This window comes from Salvelinus sp. IW2-2015, linkage group LG3 (assembly GCF_002910315.2).
Source record: "Salvelinus sp. IW2-2015 linkage group LG3, ASM291031v2, whole genome shotgun sequence".
NCBI lineage: Eukaryota > Metazoa > Chordata > Actinopteri > Salmoniformes > Salmonidae > Salvelinus > Salvelinus sp. IW2-2015.
This window is the reverse complement of record NC_036840.1, coordinates 12,122,164-12,144,212: the sequence shown is the minus strand read 5'-3', so window position 1 is coordinate 12,144,212 and position 22,049 is coordinate 12,122,164. Positions and strand designations below refer to the sequence as shown.

Sequence of the window (22,049 nt, the reverse complement as noted above, 5' to 3'; positions counted from 1 at the left end):
ATAGCACATTGGCGTGCTGCATACCGTTGCATCTGTTGCAGATGGAAGCGGAGGACACTAGGGCCCTCTACCGTCAGTAAAATGAAATAAAAACACCGTAGGCTACACTCAAAGGTGAACAAATATGTAATTATGTTACAATGTCATTTTAATAATCAATCGATCTATCATGGTATTGTACTGAAAGTAATGATTGATTACTAATTTAAGACGGATATTGTGGGAAAGTGCAAGAGCATAGCCTCTCTCTCTCGCTCTCTGTAGCCTAATTTTGCAGCAAGTATATGATATGGTTATGTTTACACTATTTGGATAAGGTTGATCTTACTGAGATTGGATGTATTTGAACATTTAAAATGTCACATGCTGTAAATTGGTCGGAGAGGAAATGTCTGTTGACCTGTCCTATGTTTTCTTATAATCAGAATCCTTAGTTACCGTTGCTTACATTTTTTTTTTTTTTCAACAAGTTGATAAAGGATGTGTAAATAAGGTGGCCTTCATTCCTTTTGAGATCTGTTGTGCAGTTTGTGAGAAAAAGAGGGCTATTTGATCTTTTTTTGACATTCCCTGATACACAGTGATAGTCTGTTTGGATGAGAGGAACGTTTTCTCCAAAGTCCACCAGACTGGCGATACAGAGAGCAAGGTTGGTCAGAATTCCAGCTTTATATTCAGATACAACTGTGGAACCATATGAGCAGGGACATGTACAGACCTTTGGAGGGGCAGGTGCTTAAAGTGCCCCCCTCGCCAAAAAAAAAAGAATTGACAGAAACGTCTTACATTCATAGCTAATTATCTAATGCCTCTGAAGCCAACATTTAAAATATACAGTACCAGTCAAAAGTTGACACACCTACTCATTCAAGGGTTTTTCTTTATTTTTAGCTATTTTCTACATTGTAGAATAATAGTTAAGACATCAAAACTATAAAATAACACATATGGAATCATGTAGTAACCAAAAAAGTGTTAAACAAATCAAAATATATTTTATAATTCAAATTCTTCAAATTAGCCACTATTTGCTAACTCTTGGCATTCTCTCAACCAGCTTCAAAAGATAGTCACCTGGAATGCATTTCAATTAACAGGTGTGCCTTGTTGAAAGTTAATTTGCAGAATTTCTTTCCTTCTTAATGCGTTTGAGCCATTCAGTTGTGTTGTGACAAGGTAGGGGTGGTATACAGAAGATAGCCCTATTGGGTAAAAGACCAAGTCCATATTATGGCAAGAACAGCTCAAATAAGCAAAGATAAACGACAGTCCATCGTTACTTTAAGACATGAAGGTCAGTCAATTCGGAATATTTTAAGAACTTTAAGTTTCTTCATGTGCTGTCGCAAAAACCATCAAGCGCTATGATGAAACTGGCTCTCATGAGGACCACCACAGGAAAGGAAGACCCAGAGTTACCTCTGCTGCAGAGGATAAGTTCATTAGAATTACCAGCCTCAAAAATTGCAGCCCAAATAAATGCTTCACAGAGTTCAAGTAACAGCCAGGTGGAAATTTGTCCTTTGATCTGATGAGTCCAAATTTGAGATTTTTGGTTCCAACCGCTGTGTCTTTGTGAGACGCAGAGTAGGTGAAAGGATGATCTCCCTATGTGTGGTTCCCACCGTGAAGCATGGAAGAAGAGGTGTGGGGGTGCTTTTCTGGTGACTGTCAGTGATTTATTTCGAATTCAAGGCACACTTAACCAGCATGGCTACCACAGCATTCTGCAGCAATACGCCATCCCATCTGGTTTGCGCTTAGTGGTTTTTCAACAGGACAGTGACCCAACACACATCCAGGCTGTATAAGGGCTATTTGACCAAGAAGGAGAGTAATGGAGTGCTGCATCAGATGACCTAGCCTCCACAATCACTCGACCACAACCCAATTGAGATGGTGTGGGATGAGTTGGACCGCAGAGTGAAGGAAAAGCAGCCAAGTCCTAAGTATATATGGTTATTCCTTCAAGACTGTTGGAAAAGCATTCTAGGTGAAGCTGGTTGAGAGAATGCCAAGAGTGTACTGTATATTATTAGCCTTTATTTTTTGCAAAATACACTCACCCCACTGAAAGCAAGCTTATAGCCTACTGCTCAAAGAGAGGGTAAAGGGGGGTGGGCTAACATCTGATCATAGCAAAAAAAATACAAATTAACTTGACTTAAATTTCTTACATTCATAGCTAATTTAGCCAGGTCACCCATGATACAAGTCAGTATTCAACATCCATCCATGTCTGACTACGTCAGGAAATTACTTGGAAACCAGCCACTAGGGGCAACAGTGAGCGATGTTATCTTCAAATAGGTTTTGGTTTTGCTAGGGCATTGTGGACTGGCATGGCATGGGCGTAAACATCTTTCAATCCAGCCATAGAAGTTGTTTTACAGATTTTTGTTGTAACCTATCCCAAACCTTAACCCTTCTGAGTTATGCCTAACCTTAAGATTTAGGAGTTAATGCCTAAACTCTAACCAGTCTTTACCTGTGATTGGAGTTTATTCTGATTCTGACATCTGCCTCTGTGTTTTTTTCATCATGATAATGATTGATAAAACAATTTACCAAGTTGGACTCAATAAGTAAGTATTACTCTACTCTCAGACCTACTAACAAACACTCAAAATAACTTCTGACTGCTGGAAGAGTGCAGTGTGCACGCTCGTATGGGTACAGAGAAGCGGGGGAGKGAGGATAAAGATCGCACACTATATGTAAGCTCTCAAGAATGTATTGGGTAAAACACCAATGTTTCGTCATCACTGTAGCTTCTTCAGGGTAATGTCATGAATGCTTGAAACAGGTTATGTAGGCCTAGCTGAGGAATGCTCAACTTGAGTTTTGATAACTAGTCGCGTGATTTGCTAGCAACAACATTGATTCGTCTATTCTGAAAATGTTTACCTGTAGGCCTATCTATGTTTGTCCAACTGCAATCCTTCAGAGGGGTACTGAAATTCACAATTTTTATAAAAACTTTTAGCGAATACAACCACTGACTTTTTCCTCAACTGTGGTTGAATAGGCCTATATTAGGCTATTATTTCGTAATCATATTGCAACATGATTAGATGCTTTACATAGTATTAACATCAAATTGAATGATTAATTTCACATATATACACACTACATGACCAAAAGTATGTGGACACCTGCTCATCGAACGTCTCATTCCAAAATCACGGGCATTGATATGAAGTTGGTCCCCCCTTTGCTGCTATAACAGCCTCCACTCTTCTGGGAAGGCTTTCCACTAGATGTTGKAACATTACTGCAGGAACTTGCTTCCATTCAGCCACAAGAGCATTAGTGAGGTCGGGCACTGATGTTGGCCGATTAGGCCTGGCACGCAGTCTGTGTTCCAATTCATCACAAAGGTGTTTGATGGGGTTGAGGTCAGGGCTTTGTGCAGGCCAGTCAAGTTCTTCCACACCAATCTCAACAAACCATTTCTTTATGGACCTCGCTTTGTGCATGGGGGCATTGTTATGCTGAAACAGGAAAGAGCCTTCGCCAAACTAGAATGTCATTGTATGCTGTAGCTTTAAAATTTCCCTTCACTGGAACTAAGGGGCCTAGCCCAAACCATGAAAGACTGCCCCAGACCATTATTCCTCCTCCACAAAACTTTACAGTTGGCACTATGAATTGGGGAAAATAGCATTCTCCTGGCATCCACCAAACCCAGATTCGTTCGTCGGACTGCCAGATGGTGAAGCGTGAGTCATCACTCCAGAGAACACATTTCCACTGCTCCAGAGTCCAATGGTGGCGAGCTTTACACCACTCCAGCCGACGCTTGGCATTACGCACAGTGATCTTAGGCTTGTGTGCGGCTGCTTGGCCATGGAAACCCATTTCATGAAGCTCCCAATGAAGCAGTTTGGAACTCAGTAGTGAGTGTTGCAACCGAGGACAGACGATTTTTATGTTCTACGCGCTTCAGCACTCAGCTGTTCCATTCTGTGAGCTTGTGTGGCCTTCCACTTCGCGGCTAAGCCGTTGTTACTCCTAGACGTTTCTACTTCACAATAACAGCACTTATAGTTGACCGATACAGCTCTAGCAGGGCAGAAATTTGACGAACTGACTTGTTGGAAAGATGGCATCATATGACGGTGCCACGTTGAAAGTCATTGAGCTCTTCAGTAAGGCCTTTCTACTACCAATGTTTGTCTATGGAGATTGCACAGCTGTGTGCTCGATTTAATACACCTGTCAGCAACGGGTGTGGCTGAAATAGCCGAATCCACTAATTTGAAGGGGTGTCCACATACTTTTGTATCAGTGGAGGCTCCTCAGAGGAGGAAGGGGAGGACCATCCTCCTCAGTGAATTTCATGAACTGTAAAACATAAAAAAGTTATCATTATTAGGTATAACTATACTAAATATAATCGCATCACCAAATAATTGATTAAAACAGGTCTACAGTAGCCTCAACAGCACTCTGTAGGGTTGCACAATGATGTAGCCGGAGGATGTCCTCCAGCCTATCAGAGATCTTGCAGCATGAACTGACATGTTGTCCACCCAATCAAAGCATAAGAGAATTCATCTAGTACTGAAAGCATAAACTTCAGCTAGCTAGCACTGCAGTGTATAACATGTGGTGAGTAGTTGAACAGTTTTGAACAAATCCATTTCTTCCAAAATGAAGGAGATGCAAGAGAGAAATAGCGAGAGAGAGAGAGATTGCAATTTTTTTCCAGTTTCACTTACTTAGCTAGCAAATGCAGCTAGCTAGTTTAGCATACTGAAACACCCTCCTCAAACAGAGGGATGCTATGTTAGCTTGCTGGCTATGACTTTCCAACACAACACGAACTCTTCCAAGTCAAGGTAAGCTTTTAGTATTACTAATTTATTGCCACCGAGGCCTGCTGGTGGAACTGCTTACTGTACACTGTAATGTTACTGCATGATTGTAGCGGGTTTACTAACACTTTAGTTCTATTAGCTATGCTAACTTTGACGTTACTTTAGCTAATATGGTGACAGTGATGTAGGCTGTGTGTAACGGTTTGGCTTGGAAAGGTTTTTTCGCCTGGTCACATACAGCTGATGTATTGTGCATTGAAGTCCACACGCGAAGGGAAGAGGTGAGAAGAGATGCGAGAAGGAATGCAACTTGGCTGCTATGAAAGTGAACAGTGTTTACTCGTGATCAGGGATGTATTCATTCCGCCGATTCTGTTGAAAAAAWATATATATATATCTTAAACGGAAGCAAAGGGAAAACGGGGATAAACATACCTGAATTTGTCCAATAGAAACTCTCGTTTGCAACTGTTGGTCTAATGATTACACCCAAGATCAGCTAGACGCAGGCCCACACATTTTTTTTGCATTCCTGTTAGTGAGCATTTCTCTTTTGCCAAGATAATCCATCCATCTGACAGGTGTGGCATATCAAGAAGCTGATTAAACAGCATGATCATTACACAGGTGCACCTTGTGCTGGGGACCATAAAAGGCCACTCTAAAATGTGCAGTTTTGTCACACAACACAATGCCATAGATGTCTCAAGTTGAGGGAGCGYGCAATTGGCATGCTCACTGCAGAAATGTCCACCAGAGCTGTTGCCAGAATTTAATGTTCATTTCTCTATCATAAGTAATTTTTGAGAATTTGGCAATACGTCCAACCGGCCTCACAACCACAGACCACCTGTATTGCGTTGTGTGGGTGAGCGACTTGCTGATGTCAATGCTGAAAACGGAGTGCCCCATGGTTGCGGTGGGGTTATGGTATGGCCTAGCATAAGCTACGGACAATGAATACAATTACATTTTATCAATGGTAATTTGAATGCACTGATTCCTTGACGAGATCCTGAGGCGCAAGGATCTGTACACAATTCCTGGAAGCTAAAAATGTCCCAGTTCTTCCATGGCCGGCATACTCACCAGACATGCCACCCATTGAGCATGTTTGAGATGCTCTGGATCGACGTGTACGACAGTGTGTTCCAGTTCCCGTCAAGATCCAGCAACTTCACACAGCCATTGAAGTGGAGTGAGAAAACATTCCACAGGCCACAATCAACAGCCTGATTAACTCTATGTGAAGATGTGTCACGCTGCATGAGGCAAATGGTGGTCACACCAGATACTGACTGGTTTCTGACCCACGCCCCTACCATTTTTTTTGAAGGTATCTGTGACCAACAGATGCAGATCTGTATTCCCAGTTATGTGAAATCCATAGATTAGGGCCTAATGAATTATTTTCAATTGAATGATTTCCTTATATGAAATGTAAGCCAGTAAAATCTTTGAAATTGTTGCATTTTGCATAAATGTTTTTGTTCAAGTCTACATCCATTTTTGGACTTATGAATTAATATGTAACCATTGATTCTTGAAGAATATACACCTATAAATGCTTCCTGAACTTAGTTTAAAGGGCAATTCCGCAACTTTTCAACCTCAGTCATCTGCAGCACCAAACCTGTCTACATACTGTATGTGTAAACAGCATGCTTCTATTATCTGTGTTTAAAAAGGTCCTAAAAAATAAAAAATAAATGTTTCTTTGTGACACAGGGTAGGATTAAAAAAAATAATAAGATTTTCAAAACCTGCAACAAGTTTCTAGCCCAAGGGAGTGTATTTTTGTGCTCCCCTTGTCACTGCAAATGTCACTACTTGAAAATCCCGTATTATTTCCCCCCACCCAACAAAACGTAGAAATGCGCCRTTTCACACGTTAACCCTGGTATTGTGCTGTAAATAATGAAAATTAAGTTGAAAAGTGCTGGCATTGCCCTTTAACTGTCCTGTAAGAACCCCAAATATAAGTTTGCTTTACTCCAGTGTTTGTAAACAAGGTCGATGTAAACAAAACAGTGTATAACCTCAAAACATGGTTAAAACTAGAATTTTGATATCATGGATGGTGTCTTAACGTCTATAGCTCTGTAAATTAATTTGAAAGGGATTAAATGTATCCAATAGGGGAAAAGATTGTCTGGGCTTCCCCAGCCCGGCCCCTAGAGAGCCCTCCCAATAACATCAACGAGATGCTATTCAGGCTCAGAGGAAGAGAGCAGGACCGTAAGTTGAGTTCACAGCCACCTACACGAAAGACCTGACCTCAGAGATACGCGGGATGATGAAGAGGCTGCTTGACACTGGCGCAGCCTCCAAAGTCCACAGGAAGAAGCTCACTCCAGAGACCCCGGGCACACAGGCAGACATTCCAGTGTAGAAACCGGAGATCTATGCGCAGGTGACATACACCTGGGCGACCGCTGACTTGCCCACCTATTGATGCAGATGCCCCTGCTATGCTGCACAGCCCTTGTACTACTGCAACACCTTAATGAGCTACCCCCAGTATGGCTGTGTGTACTGGAGAGGTGGAGGAGATCATCGACGAGGACGCCATCTTACGTAGCAACTGCTGTTTGCCCCTTTAGGAGCTGCCTATAGGAGTGCAGTCAGGTCTCATTATTAGTTCTGCATTTTTGATTTCAGTGGCCAGATCATTGGATTCACCAATGTTCCCTTTTTTTGTACAATTTAAAACTTTAATAGATGAATTCAGTCCTTTAGAGAAGGCCACATTTGGTAACAATCCCCCCAAAAAGAAAAAAAAGTTACCTACAAAAATAAATCTGCATCATCAACAATATAAATAGAATATAGCAACTTTTTTTTTCTTCATTATAACATGTCAGTTCCATCCCGTCTCCTCCAAGCTGAGCCCACAGCTGCTGTGTTCATCCACATCCTGGTACTGAACCATCACTAACAGCGTCAGCAGAATCATTCCAGGTTTAGATCTTACAGTCTCTGCATGTAGCACTGCAGCGTAGAACATTACAAAGAGCATAGCTGAAGAGACAGGGGGGGCTAGCAATCTTTGGCAAATAACAGTTATGCATCWAACTAGTTGATGTTTATCTGTAAAAACTTTCATACATTTCCAAGTTCAACAGTACTGGTTCCTAAGATCCACATAGTAGGCCTATATGCATTAGGTGTAGATAATGCATGCTTTATAGTATATTTATATGGGTTACTTTAGCAGTCATCCTCCTACATCCCAGACATAACAAAGCTAACCAGATAGCACTGCCCATAACATGATACAATTGAAGATACAACTTTCACAGTCTAACAAATCATACAGGAGCTTGTATAAACATCACGTTTTAGAAACACCTTACATCTTTCATAAAAGCCACACATTTCAATAAGGCCTAATTATGAAACATTGTGTAGAATTATAGTGGAAGCTTGGCATCTGGTAAATAGAGAAGGCAAAGAAAAATCCCTGAATTAAAAGGTAAAGTGCCCAGAAGCTTCAGTAGATCGTAAACTGGTCCGATAGAAGCTCTGTAGATAGATATTAACTTGTCTGTTTCAAAGCCCTGACGCTGAGATGTGCAGACCTCTAACTAGCTAACACAGGSCCAGTGGTATCTGTCAATGTAACACTGTGCTTTGCAACACCATTTAGCAAGGCTTGCAAAGAAAATAATGGCTTTAGGATATAAAATGTGACAGATTATTTTACCATATCTAACTCCATTAACCCAGTGTTTAAACGTAAATTAAGTTCTGGGTGTGTAACCCCTTATAATAAACTCTAGCTATAAAATGTTCCCTTAATTTGAGAGGCCTCTAGGAGCACCAGGCAAAACCTAAAATAAATCCAAACATTTTATAATAGCTTCGGTTATAGAACAGGAAAACATAAGCAACATCGTATCACCAACAGGCAGCCCGAGAGGACAGTTACAGCATTTATCCATAAGGTGGGGCTATATATCCACACCACTACTCTTTCTATAGAGATAAACATGGCAACTAAACGCAGTACCATCAGAAAGAACGTCATATAGTACTGGCAGATAAACAACAAGGCTTTTAAACACGCCAAATCAACATATATTCTTGCATTTGGTCAGAGTGTTTTGAAACTGTGCCRAGGGTTGATGGCCCAAAATGCGCTCACTAGTTGCTCTGTCCATTCAATTGATTGTCCATCTATTCCAAAGTACAGTCTCTGTTCAAATGACCTCCCCTGTAACTACCAGAAGATGGATACAACCCTGGTAGAGATGTAAATACAGGAGAGAGAGAGCGCGATGGACAGGGAGGCAAAATGCGAGAACTTCAAAGCAACAGGTTCTAGCCGCTTTCTCCTAGTCTAGGAGACTGAACACATGGCCATGTGACGTCACCTCTACAATAAAACGGACTAGTCTCTTTGGTCTGTTAGCACATCCATTTCCTGATGTGTCGTGCTTTCTGCATGGGACATGCAGCTTTGCTTCAGGGTTCACACACTGGTAAGACTGATTAAAAGCATTTATCCTACCAGCCCTGAAGCAGATTAGSACAGATGTAGCCATGTTCAATGACTACCAGAGGAACAGGAACATAGCCGTTGTCCTTTGCTGCTATTCCTGACCATGTTATCTGTGGCCACCGGCCTGGCGCTGGCTCCAACAGAGGCCATGAACTTTCTCGGCATAGACAATCTCTTTTAACACGGAACTCCAAAAACTCTTGTTTGTCACATCCATTTCATTTGTTTGTTTTTTTACACAGTCTTTAGTTACTTATCTACTTCCTCTAAAACCATTAGTCAACTTCCTAAAATCTTTCCATTCTCACAGCACTAACCCCTTCTCCTCTGATACGACTAGTCTCTGTCCAGAGGTCAAAGGTGAGCGGTCAGCTCAAACTCCACTGTCGTTCTGGTCACAAGCTGTCACACTTCCATCCTGACCTCTAAACCCCAAACAGCTTGTGACTGTCAGACTCTACAAACGGCACCAAATATGCTTCGCCTTTCAAGACCATCACAACCTTCAGTTTAAATACACCAGTCTTATTCTGGTTTGTATCATTTGCCTTTTCTAGTTTCTATTTCATCTTGTCCATCTAATACTGTGTCCTTTCCATGATAAACCAGTCTAGCCTTTATGTTGCCGATATGTTTTCTGTGCATTAACCCCTGTGAGAGAAATCAGTGAGCACACGAGTCGGTCCCTATGGGGGTCGGATTGCTGCCACGCCTTCATAGAACACAATAAAACAATTTCAGCAAAGAAACAGAACAAAGCTTCAMCCACATAAATTAAAAACGACAATATGTACAAACCCTTGCATCCACCAATTAAATAAAAATGCAAAATAAATTGATTCAAATATTTGGGGGTTTGAATCATTCACGTGTTCAAAAAGGTCATTCCAAAAGAATAAAAAAATTGCAATAACCAGAAGGATCAGAAGAGAGTGAACAGAAGAGTGGATATGGCACACGGGGGTGTAGGTCTACTCAGTAAAGACATGGAGGTAGTCTCTTGAGTCTTGAGTGCTTAATGCAAAGTCCAGGCTGAATGCAGTGGAACCACAGATGCCCTCTAGTGTCCATCTAGTGTATTGCACATAGGGTCCACAGGTATAATCTGGAGTTTATTCCAGCTGTCTGTCTCTCTCCAGTTTCTGAATCAGGTTGGACCAGTTTCCCCCTCAGTGTCCCTCAGACTGGATTCTGGTTCCCAGCCCCCTCTCCTCCAGGGGCAGTATTTACCCCGGCCCCCCAGCTGCTCTCATGGCCTCCTGCAGTTTGAGTCTGTAGTTGTCGTAGCGACGCGTCACGGAACACACCCGCTCAGTCTCCTCCTTCTCCAGCATCCTTAGGAAGTTACCCAACTCTGGGATGGAGAACGCTTCCCACTGGAAGAGGAGAGAGGTATGGTTAATACAGGGAGCGCGAGTGTGTATTTAGTGTGTGTGTGTGTGGGAGTTCAGTGTGTGTCTTACCATGACCTCGCCAGTCTGCTGTTCTCTCAGGACAAAGCCCAGCGTGTCGGTGTTGGGACCTGCTAGCAGACGCAGGAAYAACGGATGCTCTCCCTCCGACAGCCTACACATGTACTCTACAGGAGGAAACACACACAATAATATTCTGTGGTTATAATGCATGATTATTAGGGTTCATTCTACAAAAGGGTTCAATGTCAAGTCGGGGGGGGTGCTGTAAAAACACTAATGAGAGCTTGGGAAACTGGGGATAGGCCAAAGTGGTGTGTGCGCAAGGAAAACAACCATTGATTAAGCACACACAGAAATACACACGCATACGGGTAAATAAAATACGGGTAAACCACACTGGCCCTGTCAGATCAGAGACCGAAGTCTTTCATGCGAGTCAAGTCACCAGGCAGCGCTAAACCCTCCTGCATGCTCCATATCCAGAGACACCACCACATGCTCTCAGCCTGTCCCTCTACAGTAGAGGCTCCCGCCTGCCTGCTAGGCCTAGCCTTCAGGCTCCCCTGTTAAAAACACAGCTGGTGAAGGGGAATAGCTCTACACAGCTATGTACCAGATGGTGCCATGGTGGTACAGTACTTTAGCCGTCCATCTCAGCAGGACTGGGAGAGACCCGCATTCCATGCCGGATTCAGACATCACCGTGGCATTTCTTGCTGCAGGCAGGGGCTTTAAGTTTACGCCACCATCGCAATGGGTCATAAGTTACATAGACATGCATACATTTACCCTTCCTCATAGATCACGCAGAAACCACAGATCTAGGGTCAGATTTATGACGCTACATATCCTAACCATTACGAACTGAGTCCGTGCCCCACACAGCCCAGCACACACAAGCCCCCCCCCGTGTTTTTAATTGGACCACAGTATACTGTCTAGACCTCCCCTCTTCATTTAACGAAGGGAAAACACCACACACACGTCAGAGCTAGCATTCGAGTCACGTTGTCCCAGAGGTCGTGGATAGCGGGTGTGCGCATTTCCCTTGACATAATGAAGAGCTGTCGGATTACAACAGTGTGAGATTAGACAGACCGTGACCGACTGCACGGTCGGCACTGCAACTCGGCTGGAAGTCTGACATATTCGCTACCTGCACTCCTATTCCCGACTACTCTACCCCTAACCCCACCCAGTCTTCAGTAAGATGGGCTTATCTCCTGCTCTGTGGTATAGGGACTGATCCAGCTTTGCTTGTCTGCTGGGGGTCTCGGACTCTGAGCCGGGTGAAGGTCCACGCTGAACCTCACCAGCGAGTTGCCCTCTCAATCTTATCTAGCAGAGCCTTAAAACAGGAAGAACTAAAACAGTAGTGGGGGGGGGGCGACAGAAGAACAAGACACCGGCTGCTACTGTAAACTGTACTGAAACCTGTTGTGGACTTCTCTCCACAGGCTGGCTGGTTGAGAACAGCTGCTGCTGTACACGGTTTGTGTGTGGGGACAGGCCTGTGACATTCAGCAACATGAGGGCGAGGCGTCTAAAAATACACACCCTAAACCCTACAGATACCCACACACACTATGTTCAGACACCAGCCCAGTTCTGGCATGCATGCTATCCAGCCAACTAACACAGACTGGCATCTATGGCATGACAAACCAACTACAATGTCTCCTATAGCCAGAAAAACAGACACCACACACACACACACACACACACACACACACACCTACCATGCTCATCCCTGCGGCAGCGTTTGTACAGGGCATATTTAGCAGGGTTGTCAGCTACGGTGAACTTGGTCAATAGGGCTTGAATCACCTGATAGAAACAACGTTAAAGATTAGCATCGGTGTTCATATATAATCATAGCCATTTTCTACAAATCACTGCACGCAGGTTGTACGTATCTCTGTGTGTGTGTGAGACCCACCTGTCGTACGGTGTTGTTGGAGCTGATGTGAAGAGTGTTAATCGCCCCCTGGGGGAGGTAGAAGGCCTCCTCTCCTCCCCCACCTCGTACTGTGACGGGTCTCCTCAGCTCCAACTGCACCTTGATGAACCCCGTATACACACCACTGGGGTTCTACAGGGAGGGAGAGAGACCGGTTAGGATACTGCAGGGCAACACAGAACAGGTACACAAGCACTCATGTTCGCACACCACACACAGTAAGCTCTGTCATGTCTGTGTGAGAGATGACCAGATGATGGGGTGGGTGGGGGCTTAACATTAGTTACCAGATGGAGCCCAGATTTGTGGGCCCATCTTTAAGCCCATTACTTCACATGCCATCCCCCTGTGGACGGGACAGCACTGTGTGTGTGAGAGAGTGTTTAGCAGTGGTGTAAAGTTACTTAAGTAGTGCTTTAAAGTATTTTTACTTAAGTTGTTTTTTGGGGTTACTTTACTATTTATATTTTTGACAACTTATACTTCACTACATTCTTAAAGAAAATAATGTACTTTTTACTCCATACATTTTCCCTTACGCCCAAAAGTACTCGTTACATTTGAATGCTTAGCAGGACAGGAAAAGGGTCCAATTCACACACATCTAAAGAGAAAATCCCTGGTCATCCCTACTGCCTCTGATCTGACGGACTCACTAAACATGCTTTGTTTGTAAAAGACTGAGTGTTGGAGTGTGCCTCTGGCTATCTAACTTTTCTTCTTTTACATTTTTTTTTTTTTACAAAATATAGTGCCGTCTGGTTTGCTTAATATAAGGAATTAGAAATGATTCATACTTTTAATTTTGATACTTAAGTATATTTAAAAGCAAATAATTTTAGACTTTTACTAAAGTAGTATTTTACTGGGTGACTCACTTTTACTTGATTCATTTTCTATTAAGGTTTCTTTACTTTTACTCAAGTATGACAAATTGGGTACTTTTTCCACCACTGGTGTTTAGAAGGGTGAGAGAGAAGGTCATTAAAGGAGAAGAGATGAAACGCATCAAATCAGCTGACTGCCACTACTAAAATGCACCATCACGGCGTTATGGTTCTACAGAGAAAGAACAAAGAGTGACTTGTGGTTGCGATAGATGGACAGATCAGGGACACAAAGAGGCGAGAAAACAAAGACATTCTAAAGAAGACAAGACCGCAGTAGAGTCATTATGCCAGCCTGACTGCATGTTTTTAGATGACTGACAGGTCTGAGCGCATGGACTAGATGGGCATCAATGTGAATCAAAAGAACAGTGGTTTCGAACTTTGACCCATCCCCAGAAGGAAATAAGCATGCTACAGTTATTCATCTGATACATCTCTCTCAGACAGGCCTGTTCCAGACAGCTAGTCTGGTGAACATGTGTTGAGTGCCACCATCATGCCCTAGTAAACAGAGGAAGGAGAGATGCGGTGGAAGCATGCAGCAAGCAAACGTGTGTGTCACGTCTCTTGTGGATCAGGAGGGGATAGATAACACACAACACGTGAGCGCTGAATGAGCCTTTACAGATCAGCTCTGAGGGCTGCCAGACCCACGCACACACTCGTGGCAGAGATAACCATCAGAGCCTGACGGTCATACAAGTTCGTTTAGGGATGAGGGGTCAAAAGTGGGAAGCTAGGTCAGAAGGGACAATAAACTGAGGTAGCCTAATGTCTGATGGAGGAGTTGGGTTAAGGGTTAGAGGTCACTTACCAGGGTCATTTTGAGGTGGTCCTTGGAGGAGGAGTTGTACAGCTCGACCTTCTGTCTGATCTCCTCTCTGCTGAGATGAGTCCGTAACTCCCTTTCCTGCTCCACATCCTGATAGACAGAAACAGAGCGTTAAGTGGTGTTATTACATATGTTATGGCCTGAAGAGATTGGTAAAGATCAGCTGATACAGATCGACAAAGAGCATACACACTGACAGGCCTCCAGCCCTGGGCCTGCAACAGTGTTGTCCTGACCTTCATTTGGAGGCCCTAGATCAGGGATATTCAACTGGCGGGGCCAAGGCCAAATAGATGCCAATATCGGACGTTCAGTTCCAAAACGACAAGCACTATGGTGGTTGTCTATAGTGTGGTTTCTAGCGCTATGGTGGTTGTCTATAGTGTGGTCTAGCGCTACGGTGGTTGTCTATAGTGTGGTTTCTAGCGCTATGGTGGGTTGTCTATAGTGTGGTTCTATAGCGCTATGGTGGTTGTCTATAGTGTGGTTTCTAGCGCTATGGTGGTTTTCTAAGTGTGGTTCCTAGCGCTACGGTGGTTGTCTATAGTGTGGTTTCTAGCGCTACGGTGGTTTCTATAGTGTGGTTTCTAGCGCTATGCGTGGTTGTCTATAGTGTGGTTTCTAGCGCTACGGGTGGTTGTCTAGTGGTGGTCTTCTAGCGCTACGGTGGTTGTCTATGTGTGGTTTCTAGCACTATGGTGGTTGTCTATAGTGTGTTTCTAGCACTATGGTGGTTGTTATAGTGTGGTTTCTAGCCTATGGTGGTTGTCTATAGTGTGGTTTCTAGCACTATGGTGGTTGTCTATAGTGGTGGTTTTCTAGCACTATGGTGGTTGTCTAGTGTGGTTTCTAGCACTATGGTGGTTGTCTATAGTGTGGTTTCTAGCCTATGGTGGTTGTCTATAGTGTGGTTTCTAGCACTATGGTGGTTGTCTATAGTGTTTTGGTTCTAGCACTATGGTGGTTTCTATAGTGTGGTTTCTAGCACTATGGTGGTTGTCTATAGTGTGTTTCTAGCACTATGGTGGTTGTCTATAGTGTGGTTTCTAGCACTATGGTGGTTGTCTATAGTGTGGTTTCTAGCACTATGGTGGTTGTCTATAGTGTGGTTTCTAGCGCCTATGTGGCATGTTGATTCTTCATATGAAGTCTAGCGGATTAAGTTACAAAATATTATGACCACATACGTGCCTTCTATTTCCCTCATACACACAAGGACTCATTAAAAGGGAGTGTGACAACAAAAAAACATGCCTAATGACTGAGGGAAATGAATTCAAAGCATACTTCCTTCAGACTGGAATTTTGCATTACCTAATGACACACTGCATCTTTGTTATTTATTGAGATGCTTAGTTTTCAGATGATTTTAAAACGACCTATTTACTTTTAGAACCTTTTAATATTTGTTTAAATGAAACAAAAAGTGAGCATCAATGTGTGTTGCACCTTGGCTCACGTTGGTTGAGCACCCACCACTTCTTTCCTAATTACTTTTGGCAACACTTCAATTTAAGAAAAGTGCTTCATTTGTGGTTGTGCGTTGCTTTTTTCCACTTGACAGGTGTGGCATATCAAGAAGCGGATTAAAACAGCATGATTACACAGGTGCACCTTGTGCCGGGGACAATAAAGGCCACTAAAACGTGCAGTTGTCACAACAATGTCACAGATGTCTCCATTTTAAGGGAGTGTGCAATTGGCATACTGACTGCAGGAATGTCCACCAGAGCTGTTGTCAGAGATTTTAATGTTAATTTCTCTATCATAAGCCGCATCCAACATTGTTTTAGAGAATTTGGCAGTAAGTCAAACCGGCCTCACAACCGCAGACCAAGTGTAACCGTGCCAGCCCAGGACCTCCACATCCGGCTTCTTTGGGCTCCCGAGTGGCACAGCGGTCTAACTGCATCTCAGTGCAAGAGGATTCACTACAGTCCCTGGTTCGAATTCAGGCTGTATATCACATCCGGCCGTGATTGGGAGTCCAGTAGGGCGCCGCAGAATTGGCCCAGCGTCGTCCGGGTTTGGGCGTCATTGTAAGTAAGAATTTGTTCTTAACTGACTYGCCTAGTTAAAAAGGAAATACAAAAAAAAAAAACATTCTTCACCTGCGGGATCATCTGAGACCAGCCACCCGGAGAGCTGATGAGGCTTATTTCTGTCTGGAATAAAGCCCTTTTGAGGGGAAAAACTCATTCTGATTGGCTGCGCCCCTGCCCAGTCATGTGAAATCCATAAATTAGGGTCTAATGAATGCATTTCAATTGACTGATTTCCTTATATGAACAGTAACTCAGTAAAATCATTGAAATTGATGCATGTTGCGGTTATATTTTTGTTTAGTAGTTGAATAGCCCTGCCCTAGAAGTTGATTTTGGAAAATAATCTAGGGGAAACACTGGAATCACACGCATACAACCGTCATGCATCTCACACACCCTTTATCTTATTGGGTCTCCCCCTCAAGTCAAGGGTCCACCACAGCACAGACGACTCCATAGGACAGAAGTGCGTCAGGCCCAACCCAGGGAGAGAGGARGTCATAGTTATGTGATGAATGTTCTCCCCAGATCCAGAGAGAGTCATTCTGCTGAAGGCTGTGACCGTCACACACAAAGTTTAAACTCAAAGAAAGCAGAAGGATCTGACTTCAGAGTTTGTTGATAACAATAACTGAATGTTAGTATTATTTATTAATGGACATGACTGCAGCTTCCTCTCCATATCACCCTGGATCATGCAGTCATAGCAGACACACGTCATCCTCCGTGTGTGCCTGAAGGGCTAAACTCCAGACAGCACTGTGTGTTCTTACATGGGCATAGTGCTTCTCTGCTCTAAGGCTCCTTGCTACTAAAAACAAACCTAAACCCCACTCAGTATCCTGACAAGACCAAGCAGGCACTGGACACCTTATAAGGCCACACTGCACGAGAGACCAGGGTGGCAACTTGTACACACACAGAAGAGTCCACCTTAGGTAATAACATTGATAGTGGAGTGGTATGGTTCTAATAGCCTAGTATTTACCTCAGGGAGACCGGGCTGACTGGGGGTATATTCCTGACCTACTAGTGTTCTCTTTAATGTCAACATCAAGGCAGTAAAAGGTATGCTATGTATGCTCTTCTGGAGGTGCTTCTGGTTGACTTGTTTTTACTGCCTATCACAGAGGACAACAGGGTCATAAAGTAACAGAACAGAGCTCCTTACTGTTACGGTTGGCAATGGATGTGGTCTAATGCTGTGGTTTAGACTCCTGCCGCAGCCAGCTGTCTTTTACAGACTGGGAACTGGGCTGGGTGGAGCTGTAGTAGGATGGGCCAGAGGAAACTGTTGGTCCAGTCCACCTAGCCCATGGTGTGACCCAGTAGGTTCGTGAGACTATGGGTTGCAGTGTATGAGCCGAAACAGGTGACATTGACCTGCTGCTTGGTCGAGCCCAGTGACTCACTACAGGATTACTAGGTCAACCGCACGGTTAGCACTACACAGACAAGACAGCCTACTTCAACGCGAACAGAAACATTGATATGCATAGGAGAAAGTGGCTCTGCACTGATAACGCAAGGCCTTTGCTGACAATCTGACGTACTGTCTTTTACTGAAAGCATGCACAGTCTTCATAAACGTCATATGTCTGAAGTCAAAACCCCAAAATAACATTGTCCCTGTGGTAGAACATTTATTTTGATTGSCGATTTTGTSCATTTATCATCAGGTAGCCCGATTTCAGATGTGTCATGTAAACAGGATTATTAGGGAAATCCTTCTTGCACAGCATGCAAATGTTTAAATCAAACTTTTATATTATTCTGACTACTCCCAATAATGGTATTATTGTGTGCATAATCAGTGCTGGGTGTGTTCCTATTGGTCAGTCWCCAAGATTGGCTGGTGTKACGAGCCTCACTGTACGATAAAGGCAAAAGAATTCTGATACTGGCAAAATTTGGGTTTGAGCCTTCGACTGGATGTAGCTGTACTTAAAATCGTCAGATGTAGACCCTGTTGCACTGAACAAGTCAAGACGACCGACAATTGCTTACGACCTACGACTTTGCAATTGTCAGGGATGGCAAAATCGTTGCATAAGATGGCTACATGGTGGACAGACTACGATTTATCTACACACACACACAGTAGCCACGGCAGATAGAGCTAGTCATCCCTGAAGTACTTTACCGGGTTGTACAGGTCACAGCTGATTCAGGTGGCTCACAGTAAGACCCAGGGGATTATGGGTAGCCACAGAGAAAGGTTGGTGATGGTTATGACAACACTTGCTAGCCGCTATTGCATGGGCCATGACCACTCTGGGGTTTTGTGTGACAGAGAGAGAACAGATTTGGGTTGGTTACTGTGCTAAAAAAATGGTCTTCTCACCCTCTCCAACCAGCTCTATAGGATTACCTCRGTTTCAAAGAGAACCTCRCAGAGGTCACGATCAACTACATCAGATGACTCCGCACCGAGCCAGTTCATGACCGCGGTCTTGAACAAACTAACATCAGTATCATTACTTTGGGTTACGAGGCAGAGTATGTAAAAGAGAGTGTATTTGAGTCCATACAGACAGATGAGGATGGGGCAGACAGGAGAGGGTTAAGAGGAGCACCAGTGAGACGGAGCGTGACAGGCAAAAGGCAAAACAAACAAACGTCCCAATGAGGTAATGGCCCAAAAAAAAACAGCCTTCTCACTCCCACACAGTGTTTGTTATAGCCACTACACTGCAGCCGGTAAGGGGGAGAGCAGAAAGACCGCAGAACAGACTCTCCCTGAGAGTTCAACCTGTTGCTCTTTACATCTTCACCCTACACTCACACACCCCTACACTCCCTTCACTGTAGTTACTGCAGCATCAAGGTTAAGGAATGCCAGTCGGATTAGACTCCGTTAAATGAACGACAAGCCTAAACTCTCCCTCTGTACTCGGATTGAAGTAAGCAGTTAAGCAACTTTTCCCGAGGCAGGCAGGGTTAGCTGGGGTGGCAGCGGTATCAGAGCAGGACTGATAAAGAGGAGGAGTAGTTTAGGTTGAAGAGTCAGTAGGCCGAGCAACGTGGGATAGTGTTCGGTAAAGATGCTCTGGGATTGACTGCTTAGAGTAAGCCTTAGTAAGTAGAGTTACAATGAGTTCAGTGCTGGGTTAAGGAGAGGTGGTGTAGCTTAACGTGTGAAGTAATGTGTGTGGCGTGTTCTAAGAATAGAGATTAGGCTATGCTTTGTGTTGTCAGACTGGTTTCTCCAGTGCTTCTCTCAGTCAGGCGAGGAACAGGTTTGACTGACTAATTCAGATTACCTACATAGCTGATGTTATCCGTTTACAGACGGACAGATCCAGACAGCCATGCTTCTCAAGCAAAGAATATACAAAAAATATAGGAAAAGCTAGAAATAGACTAAACACCCCAGACTTAATCTACATCTGGATGGGCGTGGATTTTGTTCTAGATAAAGATTCGGTATGGGAAGAGCAGTTTGACCATGTGTTATGGTATTTTGTGATGACAGTCTCAATCAGTGCCGTTGCGCTGTAGTAACTACCCCCCCCCCCCCCGTGTGAGACTTCCTCTTCAGCTTAGAGGGGAAGTCCACAGCAGCCACACCTTTCCTCCGCATAACAGACATTGATATTCCTCAACTAATGCAGGTTCTGTAGACTTAAACCAAGCACTGCATACACCTCATTCAGTACAAGCCCACTTGGAGAGCTCCTATACTACCACTAAACCACAGCCAATTCCCTGACACCACACTACAAACACAGTATTAACTTTAACCTGGAGGGATTCCAGCAGCTATTTACTGTACTTGAGTCTAACCCAGTACTGCATGCAAACACACAGAATAGCATAGGAAAGACAAAACCACTCCAATGACTGCAGCAGGAGAGTTTGATCCATCCCTTAGTGTCCCACAGGGTAGAACAGAAGTGAATTCCTGCTCAGTGGGCTCAGAGTGAGAGGGTGACAGAGTGAGCGAGTCCATCCTGCCTCCTGTGGTGTCGATGGACTCGCATAACTGAAAGTGGCTTTACTTAGGAGGAGTAAGGAGGTCAGGGCTGAAACACTCTGCTGAACACACAAAACAAAAAAATACTGAGCTGAACACAAACTCTGGGCTGAACAAAAAACGAAAAGAGGAATGGAAACCATCCCGGCAGAACGGCTGACTCTTCCCACAGACCCCTGGGCTGCTGGCCTGGAAAGCACACTGCTGATAGAAATCTCCACAGACCCCCTATCTAGCTGAGGTATGAAAACACTGAAGATTGTAAAATATGAAACTTGGGATGTGCCGGTTTCTCCTAGTCTGCGCTTCCTGTGTAGTCTACTGCACTAGTCTACTGCTCCACACCAAGTCAAACATATGAGAGAGAGGGGTCTGAGGTAGTGAAGGGGGGGCTAAGAAAAAAGTGAGAGTTACATATCAGGATTTTTTGGGGACGATATATTGTTTTGACGAGATTACAATATTTTTGGCCTAGTTGGCTGTACATGCAGAGTCCAGTATTTGTTCTTCTTTAATTGTTCTCCGTCTTTTAAAAAATAGGGAGCCAATTAGCTTTAAGTCGTTTTATTTCCATGAATGATCAAAACTCATCACGGCTTTCGCTTGTCCCTCTGTCACAGACATATGTTGAGCAATATTTTAGAAACAGTGAAACGCAAGAAAATAAAAATCACACTATTGAATCGGAATACATATCGTATCACCACCTAAGCATCGTGATATCGTATCGTGAGGTACGTGGCAATTCCAAGCCCTAGTCAGAGGACAAGGAATTGACGATGACTGAGGGACAAGTCAGAGGACAGGGAATTGACGATGACTGAGGGACAAGTCAGAGGACAGGGAATTGACGATGACTGAGGGACAGACCCTAGGCTCGTGCTTTTTTGTGGGCCATTTCTTGATGATCTCCCTCTCACGGTTTCTCTAGTCTGCATGCATCCGTGTGCTCCACACATCAGTCAGGTCCTCCCTATCAAACTGATGAGTATTACCATGTCCTCTGGTCCCACCGTCTAGGGCTGTTCCCGACAACAAAAATCTTGGTCGACTATTATTTCAACCAATCGACTGGTCGAAATTTTTWAAAAGTGGTATTTTTTTCCCCACACTAGGGCTGACACCATTTAGTTGACTGGTCAATTGTTCGTTCGACCAAGATTTCTTTAGTCGAGCAGTCGCAAAAAAACAAATGTCGTGGTGCACAAGACACCTGTCTGATTCGCACCTGTCTCAGTGGACTAATCCATTGGAGGCCACGGGAAGGCAGAGTCCATCACTAAGACTTGTGATATGGAAATTGTATACGGTTATATTATGGAAATATAATGGTGCAACATTTATATAATATTTTATAACACATGCTTTATCCCGCGTTGGATACGGTTGCTGTCCGCTGTTCTGAAACAATTGTGGGCTGTAGAATTGGCACCTTTCCCTATGTTGCTATGTGCATAATATCAAATTTTACCAGCATATTGGGATTGAGAACAATGCAACGGAGGCAGAAGAGATGAAAAAACAGCCCTTGCCTTAAGCCCTATTCGGATAGGATTAGTTTTACTGGGGGTGGTCGGGTAAGTAATTATGTGCACATGCACAAA

General features: G+C 43.8%; 1 protein-coding gene across 5 annotated transcripts in view; it reads right to left on the bottom strand.

The window, feature by feature from the left end:
• Window positions 1-7,893: 7,893 nt before the first annotated feature.
• The window catches only part of LOC111950775 (ras association domain-containing protein 3), a 49,927-nt gene continuing 35,771 nt past the window's right edge, over window positions 7,894-22,049 (bottom strand). For all 5 annotated transcript variants that reach the window (XM_023968653.2, XM_023968660.2, XM_023968669.2 and 2 more), the window contains 5 exons: window positions 14,407-14,514; window positions 12,682-12,834; window positions 12,482-12,569; window positions 10,791-10,906; window positions 7,894-10,703 (listed from right to left, as the gene is read on the bottom strand). In XM_023968653.2, the coding sequence (XP_023824421.1) occupies window positions 10,554-10,703; window positions 10,791-10,906; window positions 12,482-12,569; window positions 12,682-12,834; window positions 14,407-14,514 (615 nt within the window). In that variant the 3' untranslated portion in view covers window positions 7,894-10,553. The remainder of the gene's footprint in view (window positions 10,704-10,790; window positions 10,907-12,481; window positions 12,570-12,681; window positions 12,835-14,406; window positions 14,515-22,049) is intronic.